Source organism: Protopterus annectens, chromosome 3.part1 (genome assembly GCF_019279795.1).
Source record: "Protopterus annectens isolate FY-2018-M chromosome 3.part1, PAN1.0, whole genome shotgun sequence".
NCBI lineage: Eukaryota > Metazoa > Chordata > Ceratodontiformes > Protopteridae > Protopterus > Protopterus annectens.
The window spans coordinates 358,546,902-358,572,821 of NC_056732.1; the positions used below are offsets into that span (position 1 = coordinate 358,546,902).

Here is a 25,920-nt window from a genome sequence, read left to right on the forward strand (position 1 = left end):
TCAGAGACTAGACCACGTCTTTCAAGAATCTCTTTGTCTACCCAGTTCAGACTCCAAATCAGAAAATTCACTTCCTTGGCAGTTCCATGGTGGATTACTTTTGGCAATCGCAAACTGAAAAATAAATAATTAAAATGTAAATATTTCTGCAAAGGTGCAGCCATGTGTGGGGGAGGCTTTGGTACTAACTATGAGGTTGCTTAATCTCACTAAAGAGGGAATATTCAAATACTCTCCCTTCCCTAATGTTATGTAATTTTAGATTAAGTATAATTAAGAATGACAGTAACTGTGAAGTTGTCCCCCCTTACACTGGAGTAAAGGACTGCTGCCCACTACAAGCTGCTGCATACAAGGAAGAAGGCCTATGACTCAGCTAAACTGGGCTCATTTAGCATCCCTGGTGCTGGAGAAGCTAGCTAGGTAAGGACAGGAAGAAAAAGACACTGACTGCTTGCCCCTCCTTGAAGGGGGGGGGGCAGTTCTTAGGAGTGCATCTTCATTTAATAAATTTCCAGTGGTGACGAGAAAACTATTGTGAACAGTCTGCTCATATATGTCAGGCAGGACTGCTTGAATAGTTTTGACAAATTTGGAAGTGAGAAGTATCCAACTCATTGTTCATGGCATGCCTAGTACAATATTAGAGAGTACATAAAAAAAAGAAATTCGTCCCCTAATGGCTATCTATGTTAATACTCAATCTGAGCTGCTTTTGAATTATTTATTTTATTTATTTATTGCATTTGTTTCCTTGGAAAGTCCACTGGGCCTAAAATAACCCATTTTCAATAGAGGCCCAGGGAGAAAAGCTCTAACAAGAGCAGAGATATAGAAAATATTAAACAACTGGTACAAAATCAGATACACTGTTACACAGTGATTACAGTAATATATACAGAATATATCTATAACTATATATATACATATATATATATACATATATATATATATATATATAAAAGCAGAAATTGTGTTGGTTGCCAGATTAATTCATTCACAGAGGTATAAATAGAGAGATATTAATCAGCATTATTGTACCAGATTAGCAAGTGATGAAAAATAATAATTATGGAGAAAATATCATCAGTCAGCAGTAGCAAAAAGCAGTTTAGTTATCATATAAGGAGAAGGAGGAGGTTAGGTTATAGAGCAGGTACATAGCCAGGAAGAGGTGAGATGATTTTTCAGTATTTGTTGAAGATGGCGGTGCTGCCTGTGTTTCATATAAAAGGTGGAAGGGAGTTCCATAGTTTGGCAATGGTGAGGGAGTAGAGGAGTTAACCAGCAGGTAAGGTGGGCTTTTCTACTTTTAGAAGTAGATGATTTTCAGATCTTGGTTGCCTGATGGGTTGGTGTTAGGTGAGTAGTGTCGAGAGAACAGGACAGTCTGTGGGTCTGTAGATTATTTTGTGCACTGTAGTTAGTTGGGTGAATGAGAGATTATGAGGGTGTTCCAGCCAGCCTAATTGTTTCAGTGAGTTACAGTGGTGGGATGAGAATTTGCCCTTGGTGGCAAATTTGGCTAGTGTGTTGTAATGCACATCAAGTTTGGATTTTGCAGAATTTTGGATATTAGTGAGGATAGGGGCACCATAAAGGAGACAGGATAATAAAAAGGTGGGTGCAAGGGTTTGTCTAGTAGAGAAGATAAGAAAGTGTTGGTGCCTGTAGAGCACACCAAGCTTTTGTTGTGTTTTTTTGATGTTACTGTTTGTGGGTGTGTGTAGGTCAAATTTAACGTTTTCATTTATAATAATGCCTAGAGATTTAGTGTGGGACACCTTCTGTTGTGGAATTGTCTTGGGCTTGTATAGTGAAGAGTTTTTTATCTAGGGGAGTGGTTTTCTTAGGGGTAAAAAGTACTAATTTAGGTTTATTGGGGGGGGGGATTTAGGGCAAGATGACTGTTAAGCATCCAACATTCAGTTAAGATGAGGGCATTTTGGGTGATTTGCTGGAGTTGAGAGCTACAATTTTCAATGCATATTATTGTAGAGTTGGCAGCATAGTGCATTACTGAGCATTGTAGGAGAGTGGAGTGAAAGTTGTTAATCATCATCATCTTCTTTCGGCTGTTCCCGTTAGGGGTCGCCACAGCGGATCACCTGTTTCCATTTCTTACTGTCCTCTGCATCTTGCTCTGTCACACCAACCACCTGCATGTCCTCTCTCACCACATCCATAAACCTTATCTTAGGCCTTCCTCTTTTCCTGTTACCTGGTAGCTTCATCCTTCGCATCTTTTTCCCAATACACTCAGCATCCCTCCTCAGCACATGTTCAAACCAACGTAATCTTGCCTCTCTGGCTTTGTCTCCAAATCTTCCAACCTGGGCTGACCCTCTAATATACTTATTCCTAATCCTGTCCACCCTAGTTACACACAGTGCAAATCTTAACATCTTTAACTCTGCCATGTCCAGTTCAAACTCCTGCCTTTTTGTCAATGCCACTGTCTCCAACCCATATAACATAGCTGGTCTCACTACCCTCTTGTAGACCTTCCCTTTCACTCTTACAGGTACTCGTCTGTCACAAATCACTCCTGACACTCTTCTCCACCCACTCCATCCTGCCTGTACTCTTCTTCACCTCTCTTCCACACTCACTGTTACTCTAAACTACTGACCCCAAGTATTTAAACTCATCCACCTTCACCACCTCTACTCCTTGCATCCTCACCATTCCTCTCTCCTCCCTCTCATTCACACACATATATTCTGTCTTAGTCCTGCTGACCTTCATTCCTCTTCTCTCTAGAGCATATCTCCATCTCTCCAGGGTCTCCTCCACCTGTTCCCTACTCTCACTACAGATCACAATGTCATCTGCAAACATCATAGTCCATGGGGACTCCTGTCTGATCTCATCTGTCAACCTGTCTATCACCATTGCAAATAAGAAAGGGCTCAGAGCTGATCCATGATGTAACCCCACCTCCACCTTAAACGCATCCGTCACTCCCACTGCAGACTTCACCACTGTCAAACTACCCTCGTACATATCCTGTACCACTCTTACATACTTCTCTGACACTCCTGACTTCCTCATACAATACCACAACTCCTCTCTAGGCACCCTGCCATATGCTTTCTCTAAGTCTACAAAAACACAATGCAACTCCTTCTGACATTCTCTGTACTTCTCCATCAACACTCTCAGTGCAAACATCGCATCTGCAGTGCTCTTTCCAGGCATGAAACCATGCTGCTGTTCACTAATCATCACGTCCCTTCTTAACCTAGCTTCCACTACTCTTTCCCATAACTTTATGCTGTGACTGATCAATTTAATCCCTCTGTAGTTACTACAGGTCTGCACATTAACCTTATTCTTAAAAATTGGTACCAAAACACTTTTTCTCCATTCCTCAAGCATCCTCTCACTTTCTAAGATTTCATTAAAGAATCTGGTTAAAAACTCCACTGCCATTTCACATAAACACCTCCATGCTTCCACAGGTATGTCATCTGGGCCAACAGCCTTTCCGTTCTTCATTCTCTTCATAGCTATCCTTACTTCCTCCTTGCTAATCCATTGTACTTCATGATTCACTATCCCTACATCATCCAACCTTCTCTCCCTCTCATTCTCTTCATTCATCAACACCTCAAAGTACTCTTTCCATCTCCTCAAAACACTCTCCTCTCTTGTGAGTATGTTTCCCTCATTATCCTTGATCACCTTTACCTGCTGCACATCTTTCCTAGCTCGGTCCCTCTGTCTAGCCAATTGGTACAGGTCCTTTTCTCCCTCCTTAGTGTCCAACCTTTCATACAACTCTTAAACTTAACTCTGAAAACTGGGTGCTATAATAGAGTCTCCGGCCGACATGGAGATCCTCCAAAAGGGCCTAAATGAGACTGATGCATGGTGTCAAAGCCATGGTCTCAAGCTAAATGCAAAAAAAATGCGTAGTAATCCCCTTTGGAAAAAACAGAGTACCCGCAAACTACAACATAGGAGGTAATCCCCTGAAATCTGAAGAAGAAATAAGGGATCTAGGGACTCAAGTAGATAGCCAGCTTTCCTTTGATAACCATGTTGCCAAAGTGGTTAGAAAATCCTTCTATGTGACCCATCTGATTATGAAAGGGTTCGCATCAAGATCTAAGGATGTAATGGTACCCCTCTACTCTTCCGTCATCAGACCCAATATTGAGTACAATGCACCAATTGGAATGTACCTGGCTAGACATCTTCAGCAGCTGGAGAGACCGCAGAGGTACCTAACCAAGAGAATTACTGGCCTCAAACAGTTGCCCTATGCAGCACGATTAAAAAAGCTAAGACTGTTCTCTGTTGCATACCGCTTTCTCAGAGGCGATCTCTGTCCAACGTACACAGCCATGTCCAACCCAGAAATGTTGAACTTGCTCCATCTTAGCAAAACCAAATCTACTCGAGCTACACGCTCTAGGGATATAAACCTCAACACAACAATGAATAGAACAAGCTGGAGGGATAGATTCCCTTCGCAGAGACTTCCCTTACTATGGAACAGGGTCCCGATCTACATAAGACAGAGCCCCTTCACTATCACTCTTCAAGAGGAACCTTGATGAGTGGATGGGTAACAGAAAGTTCACACCGGGGATCACACCATCAGAATTACTAGATAGGGGCCAAGGGTACTAGCTGCTAGTACAAGGGTCTAGGGAACCACTAAAGGGGCGGTGAATACCGCACAACGTGGCAGGGCTAATATATGCCTTCAGGAAGATAGCTCAGTACCAACCTATGAACCTATATGCCTTATCCTTAGCCTTCGCCACCTCTCTCTTTGCCATGCACCTCATCTCCTTATACTCCTGTCTACTTTCTTCATCTCTCTGACAATCCCACTTCTTCTTTGCCAACCTCTTTGCCTGAAGTTGTTAATAAAGATGCTAAATAAAAGAGGACCAAATATGGAGCCTTGGGATACCCCTGTGGAAGTACTAAGGAAGGGAGAGTAAGGCTGTTGCCATTTGGTGGATTCCTGCCTATTGGAAACAGAGCTACTGAACCACTGTAGAGCAGGTGGGAAAATGTGGAGGGAGGATAGTTTAGAGAGCAGGATGATGTGGGAAACAGTATCAAAAGCTTTGGAAAGGTCTAGGAAAAGAGAAGCGATTATTTTGCTAGATTCCTGTGCCCAGTTAACTGTACCAAGGAAGGAAAAGTGGCAGTAATGGTGCTGTGTCCTAGTCTGAAACCATGCTGAGTGGGTGACAGAATTTGTTTTCAAGCAGGTGGCTGAGGAGTTGGGCATGGATGCATTTTCCAGTATTTTAGAGAGGGGTGAGAGAATTGCTATGGGCTGAAAGTTTGTGGTGTCTATGTTGGTGCCGCCTTTGTGCAGGGGGAGAATGTAAGCTTTTTTTTTCCAGATGTCTGGGACTATGGATTCTTTAATTGATCTGTTAATGAGTATGCTAATGGGATAAGCTATAGAGTTTGTAGCTAGCTGCAGGAAGTGTGGGGGGTAGATTGTCAGGTGCCAGAGTATAGGGTTTTAGCTTAAGTAAAAGTTTTTTTGTTATTGTGGTGGCGGGTATGGGGGAGAATTTTAGGTTGGACTCGAGGGTAGGATTGTTTTCTGGGATGATATGGTCATAAGCAGTCGTGGTGGTGGTGCTAGCTGTAGGAAAGGTGGTGAATAGGTTAGCTATGGCTAGAATGGCTTATGATATCAGCCAGACAGTCATCTGGCACTGGGTGAAAGAAATTAAAAAAAAAAATTAATTCTAACACTTGTAACATAATACATGAAGGTAGTAGAGTTTCAGATTGTGATTCATGACTGCAGTTTTAAAGCAACTGTGATCATTCAAGCTGGTGTCTGATGGACATTTTTCATTAAATTATTTCTTGATATAACTGCTTAATCTAATGCAGGAGGGAGAGAGAGATTATCCTGGCATTATTCTGAAGATAATGCACATGCACTCTCGCACACACATTTTATATACATACATACATATATATATATATATATATATATATATATATATATATATATATATATATATATATATATGGGTCTACCTGATATGGTCGACAGCTCATATGATCGACATGTAAAATACTGAGACCAGAACACTGATGGCTCAAAACACTGAAAGCTCATTTGATCGACAGCTCATTTGATCGACACATGAAACCAAAGGATTACGCCCTTCCCCCACTGTAGGGCGACCCTGGAGTAGGAATAATAAGTTTGGGGTGTGTGGGGGGCATAGCTTCAGCAATTTGTTCAGTTTCTGGCAATGTTTTGCAGCCCATATGCAATGTCCTTGGGTGGCATAAGCTTCGTTTGGAAGTCTTCTGGTTTAGAGGGTCACTACTTCACCTAATGCACGGGTTCCCAAAGTGTGCACCTTGGCGCCCTGGGGAGCCGTGGCTTCCTCACAGGGGTGCCACGAACTAATACGCTTAGCCGCAAAATAAACTGCAAAATAAGCTTAGTTACTAAGCTTATTAGTTTGGGGTTTATTTTGTGGCCACTAGACAGCTAACTTTAAACCATCTGTTCCCAAAGTCCTAACTTACTGTGATTCTACTTTGACGCAGCCTGATAACTGCATGCATGTGCTTCCTGTTAAAACATTTCTTATGCACTCTGCCATACCTTTTCAGATACACATGCTGCTTTCCTCTCTTTAGTAAATGGATTTCACTTCCACAGATCAGCATGGCCTCTTCATTACTGCATTATATTTGACTGGCTCTCTTTATACAGTGCTAAGCAATGGCAAGCATTGATTCTCATGACCAGGTAGTTAAATTAGCTTAGTCTGCATCACTACGTGTGATTTACTATATCTGTTCAGTATTTATTTAATCACAACAGTCTTTGATTATATTGTTTCTGTCTAAACTTGTTTTCCTAAAGGATTGCTCTTAGTCATATAAATCTATCATCACAGTGTATAATTTATACAGCTGTACAATAAACTAAATGGCAGCATGGAGTCATATATTAATATGAAAGCTCTGTATTCTTTCCCTTACAGGTCTGCATCATGGTGGAAAGGGGCTTTGGATCAGCTAAATTACCTGATCAACAAAGAGAAGTAAATAAATAAATAGGGCTGGCCAACAAGGAATCAGGAAAAGTCTCATCCTGGCTACAATAAGAACAAAGTTGTTCTGCATAACATTTACATTTCATTTCCCTTTGAACATCCAGTTTCCCTAAAGAAAGTCTCCACAAAAAAATCTACACACTCCAACCATCCCTGAAATCTCTGCTTCCTTCTAGCTATGCTCTGTTTAATACTTCCATTAGTATATCTCCCCGATCCTATTAAAAAGAAATTCACAAGATTTCTAATTACAACAATCTTCTTATTTTAGGAAGAAGCATCCAAAGAGAATTTCCAGTACCTAATTTTCTTAAAATAATTCCAACTGTTCTCCTATACATGAGAATCTCTTCCTTTTCTTACTCTCATCAGGGAACGTAAAGCATAGAAAACCACAAAAAAAATATAAAAATAAAGAATACGAAAGAGTACAGGCTGGAGAAGGCCAACACTCACTCCTCTGCCTTATTACATAGAACACCTCTTTTCACAGGATTTAAACGAGATTCACAAATGACTGAAAATGAAGTTAACTTTTTTTCCAAAGTAGCAGGAAACAAGAAAATATTCTTCATGTACGTGTGTTATTTATTTTTACCTAACTAACCCTTTTAATGTTAAAAAAAAAATTATTAGCTATTTCGCAAAGTATACTTGTTAGAATTTAATGGGGGGGGGTGCCTTGAGAAAACCTGGATTCAACAAGGGAGCCGAGAATCAAACAAGTTTGGGAACCACTGACCTACAGCATGCATTGCTGGGAGGTGGAAGGAAACTGCAACAGCAATCAAGTTCCCACATGAAGACTGGGAGGACATTCAGACTCTGCACTGAAACACCTCAGTCACAAAACAAACGGGAGAGAGATGCACTGTAAGGCTACACCAGCAAACACTACACTGAGGTTTTGGGAATCCTCAAATTAATTACAGAAAAAAAACACATTGCCTCTTTCTGCATCAATTAGCTCAGCAGAACTCAAATTATTTCCTTGAACAGCAGAGTTCCTTGGTGGCCATTATTTCTGCCAGAAGAATCTCAGACCTGTAAACCTTGATATACACAAAGACTTGCACAGTCTTTCACAAGAGTAGGCAGCACTTTTAGACTACCCCCACATTTATTCCAAAAGTAGTTTTGAGAGTTAGCTCTGAATCAAGTTATCCAACTAACAGTCTCCTACCCAAAACAAAGGGGAATAGTAATGTGTATGAAAAATATAACAAAGCAACTAATATTTTCATCCAGAAAGGACAATTTAAATTAGGCAGACTGATCATGTATGTCAGTCTTATGCGAGGAAAACAAGGCAGACCTATATCAATGCAAACCTTATTTAAATGGCAGAAAAAAACTGTATTACCATCTACTAATCATAGAAAAGCACTAAAAGACCATGTGAGGGCACCTTCCACTTTAGCAGCTGCTTTGTTTAAAAGTGTTTCAGTTGGTTAGTTCAAGGTACTCTTAAGGTTGGATGCTTTTCTGCAGCACTGCACTTGAGAATGAGTATATACTGTTAGCATGAATAAGATAAGATGTTTTAAGTGATGGAGTTCAATCATACCGTAAGGAAACAACAGATGTTTAATGTGGTGGTGGGGGGGTAGAGGACCATATACAACACTTCTCCAAAAGAAAGGTCACCCGTCACTGTTCCCATATTTGAAATGGTGAAAAACATAAGATGAATGTATGGGATCTTGAAGTCATGTAACACAGGACAACTCATTTTATAAAAACTAAGAATCACCGAGATGATTTGGACATGAAAGTGTAATTTACCTTAACTTACTGATTATCTTTGTGAGGAGGTTTAACCAGGTACTTGATAAGCAACTACGTAATAAGCAATCTAAAAGAGTAATCGTGAAACAGCTGATGTTCTTAAGGGGTCATTTGCATATATCCCATTATTCTCTCTTACATTAGGTTTCAAGGCATCACACAGAGAAAACTCTAGCTTGGTTAGGATTTTCTTGTAATTTTTTTACTAATTGGTTTGACTGTGCATCCTGTTCACTCTTTATTTAGTTGTTAGATGGGATATTTTGCAGATACTAACTGTTATAAATATCAGCTGGGTACTACAACCCTTTGTTTCAAAAACACTTTGCTGTGCTGAATTCAGAAGAATGCTGAAACATGCATGTCTACAGTTTTGGAGTTTGGCTTTATTACCCTGAATTTATCCATTAACAGACTTTTACTACAGGTCAGTTTCAGGCCTGTAATTGCTGGAACACCTTTTTTATTAAAGAAACATTTTCTTTTAATAAAAGTAGAGCATACAGTACAGGTGCCAGAAACTCTATTTTAGATAAATAAATATTTTCAGAGGGCAAATTAGTTTTAGGGAAAGAAAACAGTAATAAGGCTTACTACTTGATGTGGCAGGCCTTTATGTTACAGACATGAAAGGTTAACTAGTCAGTTAATATTCACTCAATGCTTAAATTACATGGTCCTTGAGTCCGTGTAGTAACTGTGCTTATTCATCTCAGATAACTGAAAAAATATATCGTCTGCTAGATTTGAATAATTAGATAAAAATAAAAATGTGGGTAAGAATGGTGTACATAGGTGAAGTAGTAAGGGGTGGAATGTGAATGGTATACAAGTGAAGGAAGAAAACAGAAAAAAATGAGGTCAGCTGGTGTGAACACACACAAAAGTACTGACTTGTATGCATGGTGGTTTGATTGTTGAACCTTTAGATGCTGGATGAAGAGGTGGAAAAAATAAGATGGAAGTCAGTCATCTCACTATAATGGTTAATGTGTTACATAAAAACAAAATGTAGTGCTTTACATGCATCATGGACTAAGGTGCCAAAGTATGTTTAAAGAAAGTGTAACGTGGGTGAGCATAGGCACTAACACGTTGACATTTAAAGTAAACAGAATAAATGGAAGGAAGCTTGTAATGTCAGATGCGAGACAGAAGGTGAATGACAGATCATTGCAATGCTTGAGTTAATTAAATAAGATGAATGCATGTGGGGTGGATTATAATTACAGGTTGCTAGACAAAATGAAGGAAAACATAAAATGAACTACTGGCAAAAGAGAGTTGTTAACAGTCTGCAAAATTCTGGGAAAGAATGAATGAGATATACAGCACATATTGTCTTTTGGCAATATAATGGATAATGTTTACTTGTTTAGCTGGCTGAGGATATTTGAGGGAAGTAGGAATGAAATACAGTGAATGACCAAGTGAGTCATTAATATAACAAATATCCAACTAGGTGGGATAAGCGTTTAAAAGGAAAATTAAAGGGAGCATATGAGGGACAAAATTGAGAAAGGAAATATCCAAGTTTCCTTGCCTTGAGGGAAGTAAAGACATATAAATGCAAAGTGAGTATGTACAATAAAACATGAAAATTTGTAAGAAACAGGCTACAATGCTTCTAAAGAAGATTTAGATTTGCCCTGCAACACTGAATTACAGATGCTGTTATAGAAATGAATGATGTGTTAGTAAGTATGTTCAAATGTTGGGATGTAATGAAAAACATCGTTATATATACTTGTACATACATTTGTTCGTCTTAAAACTGTTAACAAAAAGAAAAGTTTCATTTCAACAGCAGCAGTGACAAAACAGCTGAGACTAATATCCATGCATTCTGCAAAGATTGCAAATTAGATATACAGTTCAGAAGTGGAGCAGAATGCCACTGTAGTTCTACAAGATATATTTCAATCTCTTCCCTGTTCTGGGCTCAGGCTACACCTTCAGTCCATCCATCCACAACCCATTCTTCCCATTTTACACATGGGGTCAGGGTGTCACTTCAACAGTGATAATCACCTAGAGCCAAGGTTTACACTACTGGGTGGCTAGTCCTGCAGTGGTAGTTCTTCCATACCATACACTTGCATGCACACACACCTGTGGCCAATTTATAGTCTCTGACCCACCTACCGCATGTCTTTGGTATGTAGGCGGAAACCTGATCACACCAGAGGAAACCCACGTGAACAGAGGAAGGATATGCAAACTCCACACAGAAGGCTCCCCAGCTGAGAATCAAACTTGGGAAACTCTTGTTATGAGGCAACAACACTATCCGCTGCACCACTATGCTACACCCAGTACCCCTCACATACATGAAGAATTATAAAGCCACAACAGTGATTCTTACCATGAATATAAAGCAGATCTTCTAGTACAATCATCAAAAAAGTAGATGACAGAACAAGAGGATCACTAGCCGACACATACTATTCTCTTGTCTACTTATCTGAGTCTGCAGTTTGTTCAACTCTCTAGAAGTCTGGATGGAGCACTTTCTTCTGAAAATGTTGCTTGCATTATATAAGTGGTTAACACTCTTGGGGACAAGGGAACCAAAGTCATGATTTTTCCAAGCAAGTAAAACAGCATCTCAAAGGAAGAGTTCCTCAGAGACAAGATGAAACAGGACTCCAATTCTTCATTCCAAATCATTGTTCAAATGCTTATAAGGAGAAAAAAAGGCATGTTTCTTCCAGTATAAAGTATTTTCTTTTCGATCCATCACAACCTCTACAAAACCAAGAACTTACTAAGTGATGTTGAGTAGATAAGAACCATTCACCTCTGTTTCTGGCCAACATAACTCTGAATCCTTAGGTGTTATACACATTTATTACAGTACAGAGACTGAAAGAGCCTATGCTGCCCAAACTTGTCAAATGACATAGGTCCGTGTCAAACTGGCAGTAAGGAGGGGTGGGGACACGTAAGGATAAGCAGAAGCAAGCTTTGGCATATAGTGCTAAAGAAATAGATATCAGAAGCACTGTTGCTGCACAGGGAACCTGTACATAGGGCTGATGACAGTGTCAGAACAGGTATGTACCTATGTGACCTGTAAAAGTTTTCCAGGAACTGCATGCTGCAAAATACACTTCAGCTAATATGGCCAGCCTTTTTTTGTCATGCTGAAGACAGGCCTTAATGCACACGTCAAAAGTAGGATAAGCAGGGTGTGGGGCTAGGGAAACTTTGTAGGATCTTGCCCCACTGCTATGCAACATGAGCCTGTCATTTTTTTTATTTCTCCAAGTCTTTTGGGTTTCTAATACCATGACAGGAATGGACCCCATTCCTAAGTCAAAGTATGATTAAAGTTCATGAAATTAGTATTGTTTCACACTCTGATATCAGCCAAAAGTGCTCTTCTCAGCACCCACAATGTGCCCAGTAATGACTCCTTCTGCAATTTGTATGGTATTACATGAATTGGTAACGTATCTAAATATGACTGTAAATTCTTTTTTATAAGACCCTGTTTGCTCCTACTACTATTGGAACTATCTGGGTATCTTTATTCCACATGGCTCTCGTTTCTGCCTGCAGATCCAGGTATTTTATGACTTTGTGTCTCTCTCTACGCAAGACACTGTAGTCACTGGGTGTGGCAATTTCAATGATCAATGCTACTTTTGTCTTCTTTTCTTGGACCACTATTATCCAGTTTTCTAGCATCTATCTTTGAACTATTGGTATTGGGTGATCCCATGTGATAAAACTATCATTTCTATGATTCGTTGTGGTTCATGTTTCCAGTGTTTTTCAGCCACTTTGATACCATAATGTTTGCACAATTTCCAGTGCAACAGTCTCGCCACATTATTAAGCCTTTCAGTATACAGTCCCTCTGCCATTAATGTGTCGCAACCAGCAACAAGGTGTGTGACTGTTTCCAATTTGGTTTTACAAAACCTACAAATGTCTGTTTCTCCCACATGTTCAATGGACTTTGTAAACCAGTGTTTACATAGCCCACTATCTTGGGCTGCCAATATTAACATTTCTTGATGTGAATTCACCTCTCCTTCACCATTCCTGCATTCATTCTTGATCAACATCAGGCTCTTCCAGAAGTTTTCTATACTTGCAACTATATTTGTTTTTTCCACATTTCTTCCTTTTTATCTGGTCCTTCACCTTATATTCTTTCTGGGGTTTTTTTGGCACATTCAGTTGCTGCCCGGGTTTTATCCACTTCTAGTTTGATTTCCATTCCTGCTTGACGTTGATATGCCTCTGCTAAATTAAGCAGAGATAGCATCTTAGATTTATTCGCCTCATTTTTCAAAATGTTTACTACATTTGGATCTGGTGAGGTCAGTAAATGTGTGTGGAGTCCCAAGACTGCATATCTATACATGCAATCAATTTCAAGGAGGCCCATTCCTCCTTCAAAATGGCGAATATATAATCTTGGTATACACTGATTTTATAAATCATTTGGTAAGCATGAAGCATCCTTCTTGTTTTAATATCCAGTCTATCAAACACTTTTTGAGGCCAGTCAGTCACTCCAAAACTATAAGTTAGGACAAGAAGAGCAAATTGATTTATAGCTTGGATCTTGTTCCTAGATGTCAATGCTGTTTTCAGGATTAATTTAAGTCTTCTAAAGTACTCCTTACTGGGATTTATTCACATTTGTTCATGTTTTATTGCTGATCCTTTATCAATTCCAAAGTATTTATACACTCTACCTCCTGCTCAAGTTCTTTTATATCACATTCTTGTCCCAAACTGATGTTTTCCTGGTGCTGCAGTTTTCCTTTTTAAAGGATGCTTTTGTACATTTATCAACACCAAATGACATTCCAATATCATCTGAAAAAGTTTTGACAACCTGCAGCTGTGCTTTCAGTTCCTCATCTGATGAGCTATACAGTTTTAAATCATAGACAAAGAGAAGATGAGAAGTCATTAGACTTTGTTGTTTTCTAGGAACCAAATTGTAGCCATGGCCTAAGCTGTTAAGTAAACAGCTTAATGGATATGGAAAGGCAGAATAGCAACGGTGACAAAGAGTCACCCTGGAATATCCCCTTTTGAATTTTTTATCCCTGGGATAATAATCTGTCCTTTATCATGGCTTAATTGCAAAGTGGTCTGCCACTGTTTCATGGTTACTGTAATGTAGTCAATCAGTGTAGGGTGTATCTTATACATTTTTAAAGACTCTTATCCATGAATGTGGGATACTATCAAATGCTTTATTTTAGTCACTCCATGCCATACTTAGATTCTTCCCCTTCTTATAGTTCTCCACTATAACTTTAACAACAAATGATCCTTTGTTCCATACGACTTTGTTTTATTGCCTTTTTGTTCTACTGCCATAATTGAGTTTTCTTCTAAATGACTATAAACTCAGTCGGTGTCAATTCCAATGTATAGTTTATACGTTGTTGGATGACAAGTTATTGGTCTATAATTTTTAGGGTAGCTTGCAGGTTAACTCCTAAGTAAGAGCATTCTTTTTCCTGTTGTTAACCAGTGCAGTGTATGTTTGAGCTGTGCATATAAATAGTTCTTACTCATGGCTAAATCCTCATGCAAAAAAGTTAATACTTTAAGCCAAAAGTTAGGTACTGCATCTGGGTCGGGGGTTTTCCAGTTAGAGGCTTTTCTCAACTTTGTTTCAATCTCTCTGGCTGTTATTTCATCCCATTTCATATCCTGTACCTTTAAACTTCTTATTCTTTCTTTTACTTCTTCTATCCATTTAGCATCTTTGTTATGTTCCACAGGATCTTCATAGATACTTCTCCAAAATGTATCTACTTCCTCTTTTTTGGCGGTCTTCAATTCCTTTTACCTTATTTCCCAATTCTCTATAAAACTTTTTTGGGTCATCAATAAATTGCTTATTTTGTGCTTTTCCCTTATATTTATCTTCGTATCTTCCAAGTCTTTCTGCCTGTTTTGAAATTTTTAGTTTGCTATCTCCAATAGTGCATAATTGATCCTGGTCTGTTCTAATACTGCGCATTGCTTTTATCACATCTATCTTTTGTAATATTTTTGTTGACCTGTTCCCTCTTCTGTAATCTCCTAACAATGACACTTCTTGTCTTAGCTGCTCTACAGTTTTCTCTATTCGATATTTCCATGATGATATTCATTTTCGCCCCCTCCTTTTCCTCACTACCCTGTGTTCCTGTGGTAGAACTTTATCAGTTATTAATTTAGCAGCACAGTAATATATCCTGTTTACTTCTGTTATATCACATGGATCTCTATGGACACTCCTAATTACTATGTTCATTTGTTTTATCAAGCTTCTGGTTTTTGGAGTTTTATTAACCTTCTGCAGTCTATTTCTCACATTGATCTTGATATATCTTCCTTTGTCTATTAAATCATGCAACTCTTCTCTTAACTCATTTTCTTCCATACTGAGGGCACATCCCTTGTTTTCCATTTCCTGTGGCCGTTCTATAGAAAGTTCTATAGCATCTTCCTGTGGCACATTCTCTTCAATTAGATCCTATGTCATCTGTTGTTCTGTCATATGGGAACTCACTGGCCTATCACTCCTCAACATTGACTGCATCAGAGTTTCCACAGTTTCTTGTTCCTTTCCTTGCTGTCTAGCTGCAAGTGAATGTGTATACTGGTTTCTTGTGGAAGGCTCCAAAATATCTTGATATGGCACCTGACCAATTGCTTCCTGTTCCACTGGTTTCCCCTTAATTTAGACATCCTTTGCTCTATCCTGTTGTGGTGCTTTCTGCATCTCATTTTCTACACTGAATCCTTCTCTTTGCAGCTGTTCCATTACATCACTTTCTATTTCTTTGACTTCTCCATTACTAATCTCTTTTTCTACTTTTCCTCTTGGTCTTCTTTTTTTTGCATTGTAAAGTTTTCCATATCTGGATTCTTTTGCCTATATTTTTCTTAAAATATTTTTGGTGCTGCTCTTTTTGTATTGGTTAATTTTGCTTTCTCCTTTGCATAAATATTACACCATATTAAATCTCTTTTCCTTTCCCCTGTCCATATTTCTTCTTCACGTCTCCTGATGATCTTACTTTTCCTTATTCTGGGTCTCACCCCATCATGCTGTGATGTAATCTGTTTTAGACCTTCTACATTAAATCCTTCACTTCACAGGCACTCCATAACTTCAACTTCTATTTCTTTAACTTCTGCATTACATCTTTGTGGTATTAATCTTTTTATTGTGAAATTTTCCATATCTGGATTCCTTTACTGTATTTCTCTTTGAAAATCTTTGAGACTGCCTTCTCTGTATTAGTTAACTTGGCTTTCTCCTTTGCATAAATATTGCACCTTATCAAATCTCTCTTTCTTTCCATGTCCATATTTCTTTTTTATATTTTTCAAATATCTCTAGGTTTTGTTGTTTGTATTTTCTCACTTACTCAAATGCTTCTTTTTCCAAAGAGATCAAAGTTTCTTGATCTATATACTGTTTTTCAAATGTCTGTTGTATTAATTAACACAATTTTTTTTAAAGCTTGTGACAGTTTTTCCTGCAAAGTATTTTTCTTTCCTCTAATTTCTCTCAATCATTTTGTATATCTTCTTATGCTTGGTCAAATACTCTGCTTGTGCTGTGCGGACGAGGTCATAACAAGGCCGAAATTTGCATATCCACGGCTAGTGGGGTTTGGCTTTATTGGCCTGAAATTGTCCATTAAAATGACGAAACAAGTCATGGGCATACAGAATCACCAATTAGCTGAAACACCTGATGTTCATAAGGGCCATTTGCATATATCCCATGTTCCTCTGATACAAGAGGTTTGGGAGGTCACTCAGTGGAAGTTCTAGCTTTGCTGGAGTTTTCATTTTGTTTTTACTAATTGTTTTTTTTCAGTGAACTTCCCACTTATTCTTTTAGTTTGTTGTTTGGGATATTTTTGCAGTGACCCTAATGATAATGGACATCAGCTGGGTATAACAGCCCTGTGTTTCTTATGCTTAGCCAAACACTCTGCTTGTGCTGTGCTGATTAAGTCATAACAAGGCCAAAATATGCATACCCACAGCTAACGGGGTGTGGCTTTATTGGCCTTAAATTGTCCATTAAAACAAAGAAACAAATCATGGGCATTCAGAATCGCCAATTAGCTGAAATGCCTGATGTTTATAAGGGTCATTTGCATATATCCCATATGCCTCTGATACAAGAGGTTTGGGAGGTCACGCAGTGGAAGTTCTAGCTTTGCTGGAGTTTTCATTTTGTTTTTACTAATTGATATTTCAGTGACCTTCTCACTTATTGTTTTAGTTTGTTGTTTGGGGTATTTTTGCAGTGACCCTAATGATAATGGACATCAGCTGGGAATAACAGCCCTGTGTTTCTTATGCTGAGTCAAACACTCTGCTTGTGCTGTGCTGATGACGTCATAACAAGGCTGAAATATGCATACCCACAGCTAGTGGGATTTGGCGTTATTGGCTTGAAATTGTCCATTAAAACAAAGAAACAAGTCATGGGCATTCAGAATCGCCAATTAGCTGAAACACCTGAGGTTTATAAGGTTCATCTGCATATATCCCATGTGCCTCTGATACAAGAGGTTTGGAGGTCACTCAGTGGAAGTTCTAGCTTTGCTGGAGTTTTCATTTTGCTTTTACTGATACATCTAGTGTCTGGAAATTCTGGCCTTTTTACATAATAGTAACAACACAATTTCTTTATCCTCAATAGTCAACTATATCGTCTTTATGGCTGTTCTTTGGCCAATTGGTTTTTGTGGACTGCTACTTCCTTCTACAACAGGGAGGCCATCCTCCCCCTAGGCCTGGCCTGGCCCCATTGTAGGAATGTTTCCCTATTTTGAGGATTCTACACTGTCATTTTTTCCAGTCCTTGCACCAGTGCGCCTACCAGCATTGGCACATTTTTATCCTGGGTCTTGTGCACCCAGCTGTCTTTTATTTTTGATTTACTTCTGTCCATGATATATGCTATATAAATACAGTCTCTATATCAGTGTCATCTTGGTGAGATTTTGTGAAAAACAGGGTCCACCTTGCAAAGGTACTCACCAAGACTTGAGGATGAATTCAGTTTCAGCACTACTACTCTCTTTTGCTTGCTGACTTTTCAATTCTCCATCAGGACTGCCTATCACTGTGTGTGTGTGCGCGCGCATGCATGTGCAATATAGTGAAACCTCTGATGAGAAGGATCTGATGTGTGATCCTGTCTTTAAGGTGTGTAAGCCAAGCCCCAAGCCCTTGACAACAAGGATGCTGTCTTTGAGGAACATACAAGGGCAGAAGAGAATATTATTTTATTTTTGCTAGTGATGTTCACAGAAAGGTAAACAAAGTCATTGTCTTGTCCTACTACACTTTTCACAGAAATCTGGGAGGAACTAATGTGGCTATGTCAAGTTCCAGAATGGATAATGGGCCAGAGGCAAACATTCTCAGCAGAATCAGGAATACTGAGGCCCATATACAAGGAATTATACAGCAGCAGCTGGAGGACAAATGCACCAGACTACTTGAATACTTTTCCAATTGTATTACTCTGGAGGCAGATAGGGAGGTTGCTTGTTCCTACACTGGTCTGTGTGGCTGGCCATCACACATGATGTGAATTCAGACACACATCCAGAGGCTATACAGATCTCTTCCATACCTTTCCCAGTCTGAACGCTCTTCTGCCTGACATCCCACCCCATGAAAAGAGTGCAATGAGAATCTTAAACTTCATTCAAAAGAAGGTAACAGCCTGCTATTATCAGATTCAGGTGCTTCCATTCAGCACATCTACTGCTAGATTGAACCAGAGCCTGCAAGGGGGCAATGTGTTGCATTTAGGTGTATCAACTTTACAGAAGCTAGTGCTAGCACAGACTCTCTTATTTCAGCCCTTGGGAATTAAAGGTACCTAAAAGCAAAGTAACAGATGGAGCCATCAGGGACTGACATTTATTGGGTGCATGATGGACACACTGTCTGCAAGGCCAGTCTCCCTTTAAACAGGATTCCTTCCATTCAACAGGCAGTGTCATAGTTATTTTAGTTCCACACAGTTTCAATGGCTCTTTGCCTTGGGGTTATGGCTTGATGATGGTTACAATTTATCTATCACCTCATGTAAGATTACATATGTGAGTTTTGAAGTGGACCCTTGAGACATAGTGGTCACTTGTAAGCAGACCTCTTATCCAATCATATCAAGATCCCTAAAGCATACAGAGTGCATCTGTAATGATGGCTTTTACCCTACAATTGTACCCTAGGCATCACCGTTTACCTCCCCATTCTCCTAGTGGTTGTCATCACACACAACTCTGCACTAGTGTGGGAAGCTCTACCAAGGGCACAGTCAAAGATGCATGGTCACAAGATGATGGCAGTCTTTATATCAGTTTACTGGAGATAAAGGAGGTCCTCCTCACTCTGCATGAGTTTTATAACTCCCTTCCTCAAGGTGCATTTGCATCCACTGCATCATGGCAGTAGTATGGTACATAATGAGCAGGGTGGGACTCGTTCTCATCCCTTGTGTTGAGAAGCTATGAGAGTTTGGGAATTCAGTTATATCAACCACTCCAGTGTTGGTAGCCACATCTACCCCTGTGGAAGCCAACTCTCTTTTGAAAAAGTCCACCTTCTGTCTGTTGATGCCACATGAGTGGTCCCTCAGATCATCAGTATCATGGAAGATGATCTGTCAACAAGAGAAGTCTTTCACTGATTTATATAACTCAATGGCTAACATCAAAGTGGAGCAGCTTCTACATCCTAATACCCTTTCCAGAGTTAGCCAAGAGATGCTCTCATCCAAGGCTGCCCCCAGTGGTTACTTTGTGCCTTTACACTATTTCCAGTTACAGCAAAATTTACCCCAACAGCAGGATGGAACAAGTCCAAAGAGATTCTCAGATCCCTTTCTGGCCTTACCAAGTATGGTTCTTTGTGCTTTGGCCTCATCTTCTAGAGCAGCATCTGTGACTGAAACCCTTCAGAATGCTGCACACTCATTAATCCAACAAGCCTCATCTGAAAATTCACTCCATCATTTAAGTGAATGGCTTTCCTGCTTCTGTTAATGTCTGTGAATACTGCATACCCCCCCCCCCAGGTACATCAAGGTCCTTACTTCTGCCTAGAGACCTATTATGAGGCAAACATGTAAAAATAAATGGATAAAGTTTTGCCTCTAGGGCTCAAACACTAAAAGCACAAGGATAGGTTTTCTTCTCTTGGGCTACCTCCGAAAAACTGGATCCATTTTCAGCACCTGTCTCTACTCAAACAATCTCTCCCAAATTTTTGACACAGGCACCAGCTAATCATTTATTAAAATTCACCTTGCTAACATTTCTAATTTCAATCAAGGACTTCACAATTATTTTCTTACTTCCATAAAGGTTTTTAAGGTATTCTTAGGAGTACATTCTAAATCACATCCTATTCAAGGAATCCATCCCCACCTGGGGATTTCAATATGGTAGAAATGTTAACATTACCTCCTTTCAAGGCAGCATCTAAAACTGACTTGAAATCATTGCCATGGAAAACTCTTTCCCTTGTAGCCATAACTTAGCCAAAAAGGAATTTGGAATTTTGAGCTTTACATGTTAAGCCTCCTTATTTGGATCTTCATAACAGTGTTCTTTATGAACAAGCACTTCCTTTTTGCCAAAAGAAAATTAGAATCTGTCTGTAAATTCACCTGTACTCTTGGCAAGACATTTTAATAAGGGATGAATATATCCCGCACTATATGGGTGTGCACAGACAGCCAAAATTTTATGTGGACAGAGCAAAATTAATTGGAGAAAAGGTCACTGATTTTGAGTAATTTGGGTGCTGAAAAAATCCAAATTTGCTTTGTCCAGGTGGAAGCCAAGCTATTTAAAACTAAACTAAAATAAAATACTTGCTTGTTATGCCTACAGCACATTTGACAGAGGGGTGGCTACATGAACAAGCATTTTTTAAATGCGTCTTTAAGCTGCCTATGTGGCTGCAACATGGGGTTACTCTGAATACTTCTGACACGTACTGTAAGACTGTGATCTCTTGGTCCGTGTCTTCCTTTGGGCTCACAGTCAAAGATATGCCTTCATGGTGTCACTCAGGTGGATGAGCTTGAACCTTGGTCCTACTAGTTTGATCTTCTTTCGGCTGCTCCCGTTAGGGGTCGCCACAGCAGATCAACTGTTTCCATTTCTTCCTGTCCTCTGCATCTTGCTCTGTCACACCAACCACCTGCATGTCCTCTCTCACCACATCCATAAACCTTATCTTAGGCCTCCCTCTTTTCCTGTTACCTGGCAGCTTCATCCTTAGCATCTTTTTCCCAATATACTCTGCATCCCTCCTCAGCACATGTCCAAACCAACATAATCTTGCCTCTCTGGCTTTGTCTCCAAACCTTCCAAACTGGGCTGACCCTCTAATATACTTATTCCTAATCCTGTTCATCCTCGTCTCACCCAGTGCAAATCTTAACATCTTCAACTCTGCCACGTCAAGCTCTGACTCCTGCCTTTTTGTCAGTGCCACTGTCTCCAACCCATATAACATAGCTGGTCTCACTACCCTCTTGTAGACCTTCCTTTCACTCTTACTGGTACTCATCTGTCACAAATCACTCCTGACACTCTTCTCCACCCACTCCATCCTGCCTGTACTCTCTTCTTCACCTCTCTTCCACACTCACCGCTACTCTGAACTGTTGATCCCAAGTACTTAAACTCATTCACCTTCGCCACCTCTACTCCTTGAATCCTCACCATTCTTCTATCCTCCCTCTCATTCACACACATATATTCTGTCTTAGTCCTGCTGACCTTCATTCCTCTTCTCTCTAGAGCATATCTCCACCTCTCCAGGGTCTCCTCCACCTGTTCCCTACTCTCACTACAGATCACAATGTCATCTGCAAACATCACAGTCCATGGGGACTCCTGTCTGATCTCGTCTGTCAACCTGTCCATCATCATTGTAAATAAGAAAGGGCTCAGAGCTGATCCTTGATGTAATTCCACCTCCACCTTAAACGCATCCATCACTCCCACTGCACACCTCACCGCTGTCACACTACCCTCGTACATATCCTGTACCACTCTTACATACTTCTCTGACACTCCTGACTTCCTCATACAATACCACAACTCCTCTATAGGCACCCGGTCATATGCTTTCTCTAAATCCACAAAGACACAATGCAACTCCTTCTGACCTTCTCTGTACTTCTCCATCAACCCTTGCAGAGCAAACATCACATCTGTAGTGCTCTTTCCTGGCATGAAACCATACTGCTGATCACTAATCATCACCTCCCTTCTTATCCTAGCTTCCACTACTCTTTCCCATAACATCATGCTCTGGTTTGATGATGGATCTAATTTAGTCAGAAATGAAAGTTATGCCTTACCATATCAACAGGTCTGTAGGATCATAGTCCATGTTCAACATATCCATCCGCTTTCCCAAAGCATTTGGCAGATGTGGTCAAGGAGATTTTTTTTAATATGTTTGGAAGTCATTTCTTGGTTTCCCTTTATGTACTTTTTCCCCAGAGGCACACTGGAGAGCTGGAGAAGTAGTGTTGAGCATGAAGCACTTGGGTTAGGAAACAAGTTGGAGCCAAGGAAAGTTTTAGATTCTAAGCAAGTTAAGACATATGCTTTTAGTCCTACATAGACCATGGTCATGAACCTCTATCATTACAATGAGTCACAATGTTTGTTTCTATTCTTACATTTAGACTCTGCTCTTAAATTGTCAACCTCTTTTCTGTGATGATGAGTGGGCCTCCATCTGCACAGAGGAAAGTGGTATCAGTACTGTTAATAGACCTTCTGTTCGTCCTGGGAGGATACCATATGTTGGTATCATGGGAGGGACCCTCAGACCCCTAGTAGGTTTATGAAGAAGCCTATTACTCCTGGCAGTGTGCGGCGTGGGTGTCTTAAAGCTGGAGAACATTCTATCTGATACAGTTCAAGTACAGAAATGGTGATAAATGTAAACCATCTGATTAATGTTAGCAATGCCAGAAACAACAGATAACAATACAGAGTTAAAGGCAGGGGATGAAGCAATGCAAGGGTCCTTACCACATGGGACTGTCGAACAGACAGTGACAAAAACTGAGGGTGGGAGATGAACTGATGCACCTCACCAAGCACGACTCAGCAGTGGAAAAGGATCCCATCACCAATGAAGAATGAGCACTTCAGGAAGTCAAAGAAGCAAAGTAATTAGAGCTGTATGCACCTGCAGACAGCAAGCTGCCTGTGGAAGATATATCACCACAATGGCCATTTCTAGCTAGGCAGAAGCAGTTGAATAAGGAAAAGATGAAGTCCATCTCCTCCCAGGCACATGCTTAACACCATCCATCAATTTTTTTCAAACATTTTGTCCTGAGAGAGTTCAGGTGTTAATACTCTGAGCAAGACAGACTAGGTTCATGTCTTCAGAAACAGATTGCACCACATCTTGTGGCATCCAAGTATTTCCAGGCAAGTTGGGAGTTGGTCAGTCTCCCAATCCCTTCTACTGTGACTCATGAACAAGATCTGCATAGTCACTCTAGATCTAAGGAAGCTAATTTGCTCTCAATTGTAGACAGCAATCCAGTCTTGTGTGCATCAGTACAACGACCTCTGACTTAGAAGTGATGATTTTCATCCTGGACTCTTCGTACTCGGTGAACTGCTCCATTGAATGTTAGAGATCAGTCACTTGCAGCTGAGGACAATGCCATCTGCAAACAAAAGGGTGATATTTTAATGTATCCAAACTGGATTCATTCACTTTTGGCTCTTCCTTGATTCCTTGTCTGTGAAAATCATAAGCAGAAGGGAAAACAAAGAAACCACTGCAGTGCAAAATCTGACTTGAAAAATGAATCCATCCTACTTATGCAGGCAAATTAATGTCCCTATCATAGTAGCAACAACATATATACTACAGTGAATTTACTGTTTTGCTGACACAATCACTTAAGGACAAATACGAATTTTAACAAGCTATATCAATGAAAACGAGTTACCTGGCACTGGAGAAAATTGAAGTAGTTTTGACAGCCTGTAACATTTTGATAGAAGGAAGCATATGGAGTTGTGTCACCATTCAGCAGAGCATCAAACACCTAGTGAGTAAACGTTACATAGTTACAAACTACTATATTCTATCATAAGGTAATGCTTCATTATTGCTGAATCACCATTCCATTTCAGTGCTGTTTCCTGTTTGTAAGTACTACTGTGCTTCTTGAAACAGTAACAATGCTGTTAAACACTGGAGACTTTTTACTCTGAGTCCACCATACAAAAAGGCCCAGGGTCTAGAAAAACTTACTTCTTCAACAAAATGGAATACATTACGATACTGGTCATTCTTAGTTTCCTACATAATATAAGAGCAGCTTAAACTAATCTGCATGCTGCTGAAGTCCTTGTTGGCTAAACGGTGCTATAGCTACAGACACAATGAGGCAGCAAACACATTCTGAACTTGGTTAATAGTGGGTAAAGCTATTTTAATTACAGGACTAACCTATGCTGTGATAATGAAAGCTTGCCTTATAAGATCATGTACTTTGCGGCTTTCACAATCATTTTATTAAATTTACTCTTTAGAAGTTTTCTTTATAAATGGGATAAATATTTTTTTCTAAAAATGGCTTGGAATCATGTCCCTTTTTTATAGGTGCATAGGTTATTACTAGATTAATGACCCCAGGAGTCCTAGCCATGCTTCTCAAAGGTGAGACTCAAACCCTATACTTTGTGTTTTCAAGGTAACCACCTTAAACATTATACTGGCCCCCAACTTTGTACTGGAAATGTCCCTTTCTCAAAATATGTTTTCACTAGCATTTTATTACTACAAATCACATATGACTGAAAAACAGAAAAAATATATATACAAATTTAATAAAAACTAAATGTAAAATAAGTCTGTACCCTTCTGTTACAGAAACCAGTCCCCCTCACAGGGGAACTAAATCTCACCTAATATTAATGTGAAGTATTATTTTCAAGTTCTTCATGTTTTATGTACTCCTTAGAGATGGCATCACATCTGCAAAGCATGTTTATTATAAAGTGGCTGGTTCAAAAATTAACATGCATGTCATAACAGATAATGCTAAAGAAGATCTACTGAAATTTATGAAGACCTGAACATATGGCATAACCCAGATTAATGTGGACAGTTTTAGATCTTTTTTGTAATACTAAATGTATAAGGCTTAACATCTTGGGACCACTACTTCTATACAAACAGATGTTATCCTGTGGTCTTTGTATAAAATTGCTACTCTAAAACCATACCAAAAATGTAATCATTGTATGAGCTAACCATAGAATTAAGCTTGGAACTGCATATATTTTACAGTAAAATTTACTAACATGGCTATACTCTCTGCACTAACATGTTCACAATTTATGCTCCATCTTTTTAATTTAGAGCACAATGGAAATGCAACTAACCTCAGTCTACTACTTAAAGCAACTATCTAAGAAGCCTCAATGATACTACTTTGCAATATTTTACAAATATCAAAAAGAACTCCAACTGTCATTCACGTCTTACCATGAACAAGAACATTAGATGTCAAAGATGGCAGTCCTGCATTTGAATTTCCATAACAAAAATAAATTAATTGTGAATGAAAGCTACAGAGCTTCGGCTAACAGTGAATCTAGCTTGAATGCCCGTAATGTACTATTTGACATACAATCATCACAAAAACAATTTATCCATTCCAAAGCTCTAACACTGCTCAGATTAGTTGTTTTAAGAGCCTGGGTACTCCATGGAAGGCAGAAGCGCACTGGGTACACAAAAAGCTTCAAACACTGATAATGAGCCTTAAAGACACTGTACTCAACTGCACAAGGGTGATATTCAGTAAAATCCACATACCATGCCCTACATAATACAGAAAAATGTCAAGACACTTCAACATACCACAAGCATACTCCACTGTATGCCTAGAAGGCCTGCAGGACGGACAACTATGTCTGGTTCACTGCCAATGCAACTTTTTATAGGAGCTGATTTGTGGTTCATGCACATGTTA

General features: G+C 39.5%; 1 protein-coding gene across 1 annotated transcript in view; it reads right to left on the bottom strand.

The window, feature by feature from the left end:
- Window positions 1–25,920, bottom strand: part of CPVL (carboxypeptidase vitellogenic like) — a 1,169,046-nt gene that overhangs the window by 493,008 nt on the left and 650,118 nt on the right. The window contains exon 10 of the mRNA XM_044066818.1: window positions 23,884–23,982. Coding sequence (XP_043922753.1) covers window positions 23,884–23,982 — 99 coding nt within the window. The remainder of the gene's footprint in view (window positions 1–23,883; window positions 23,983–25,920) is intronic.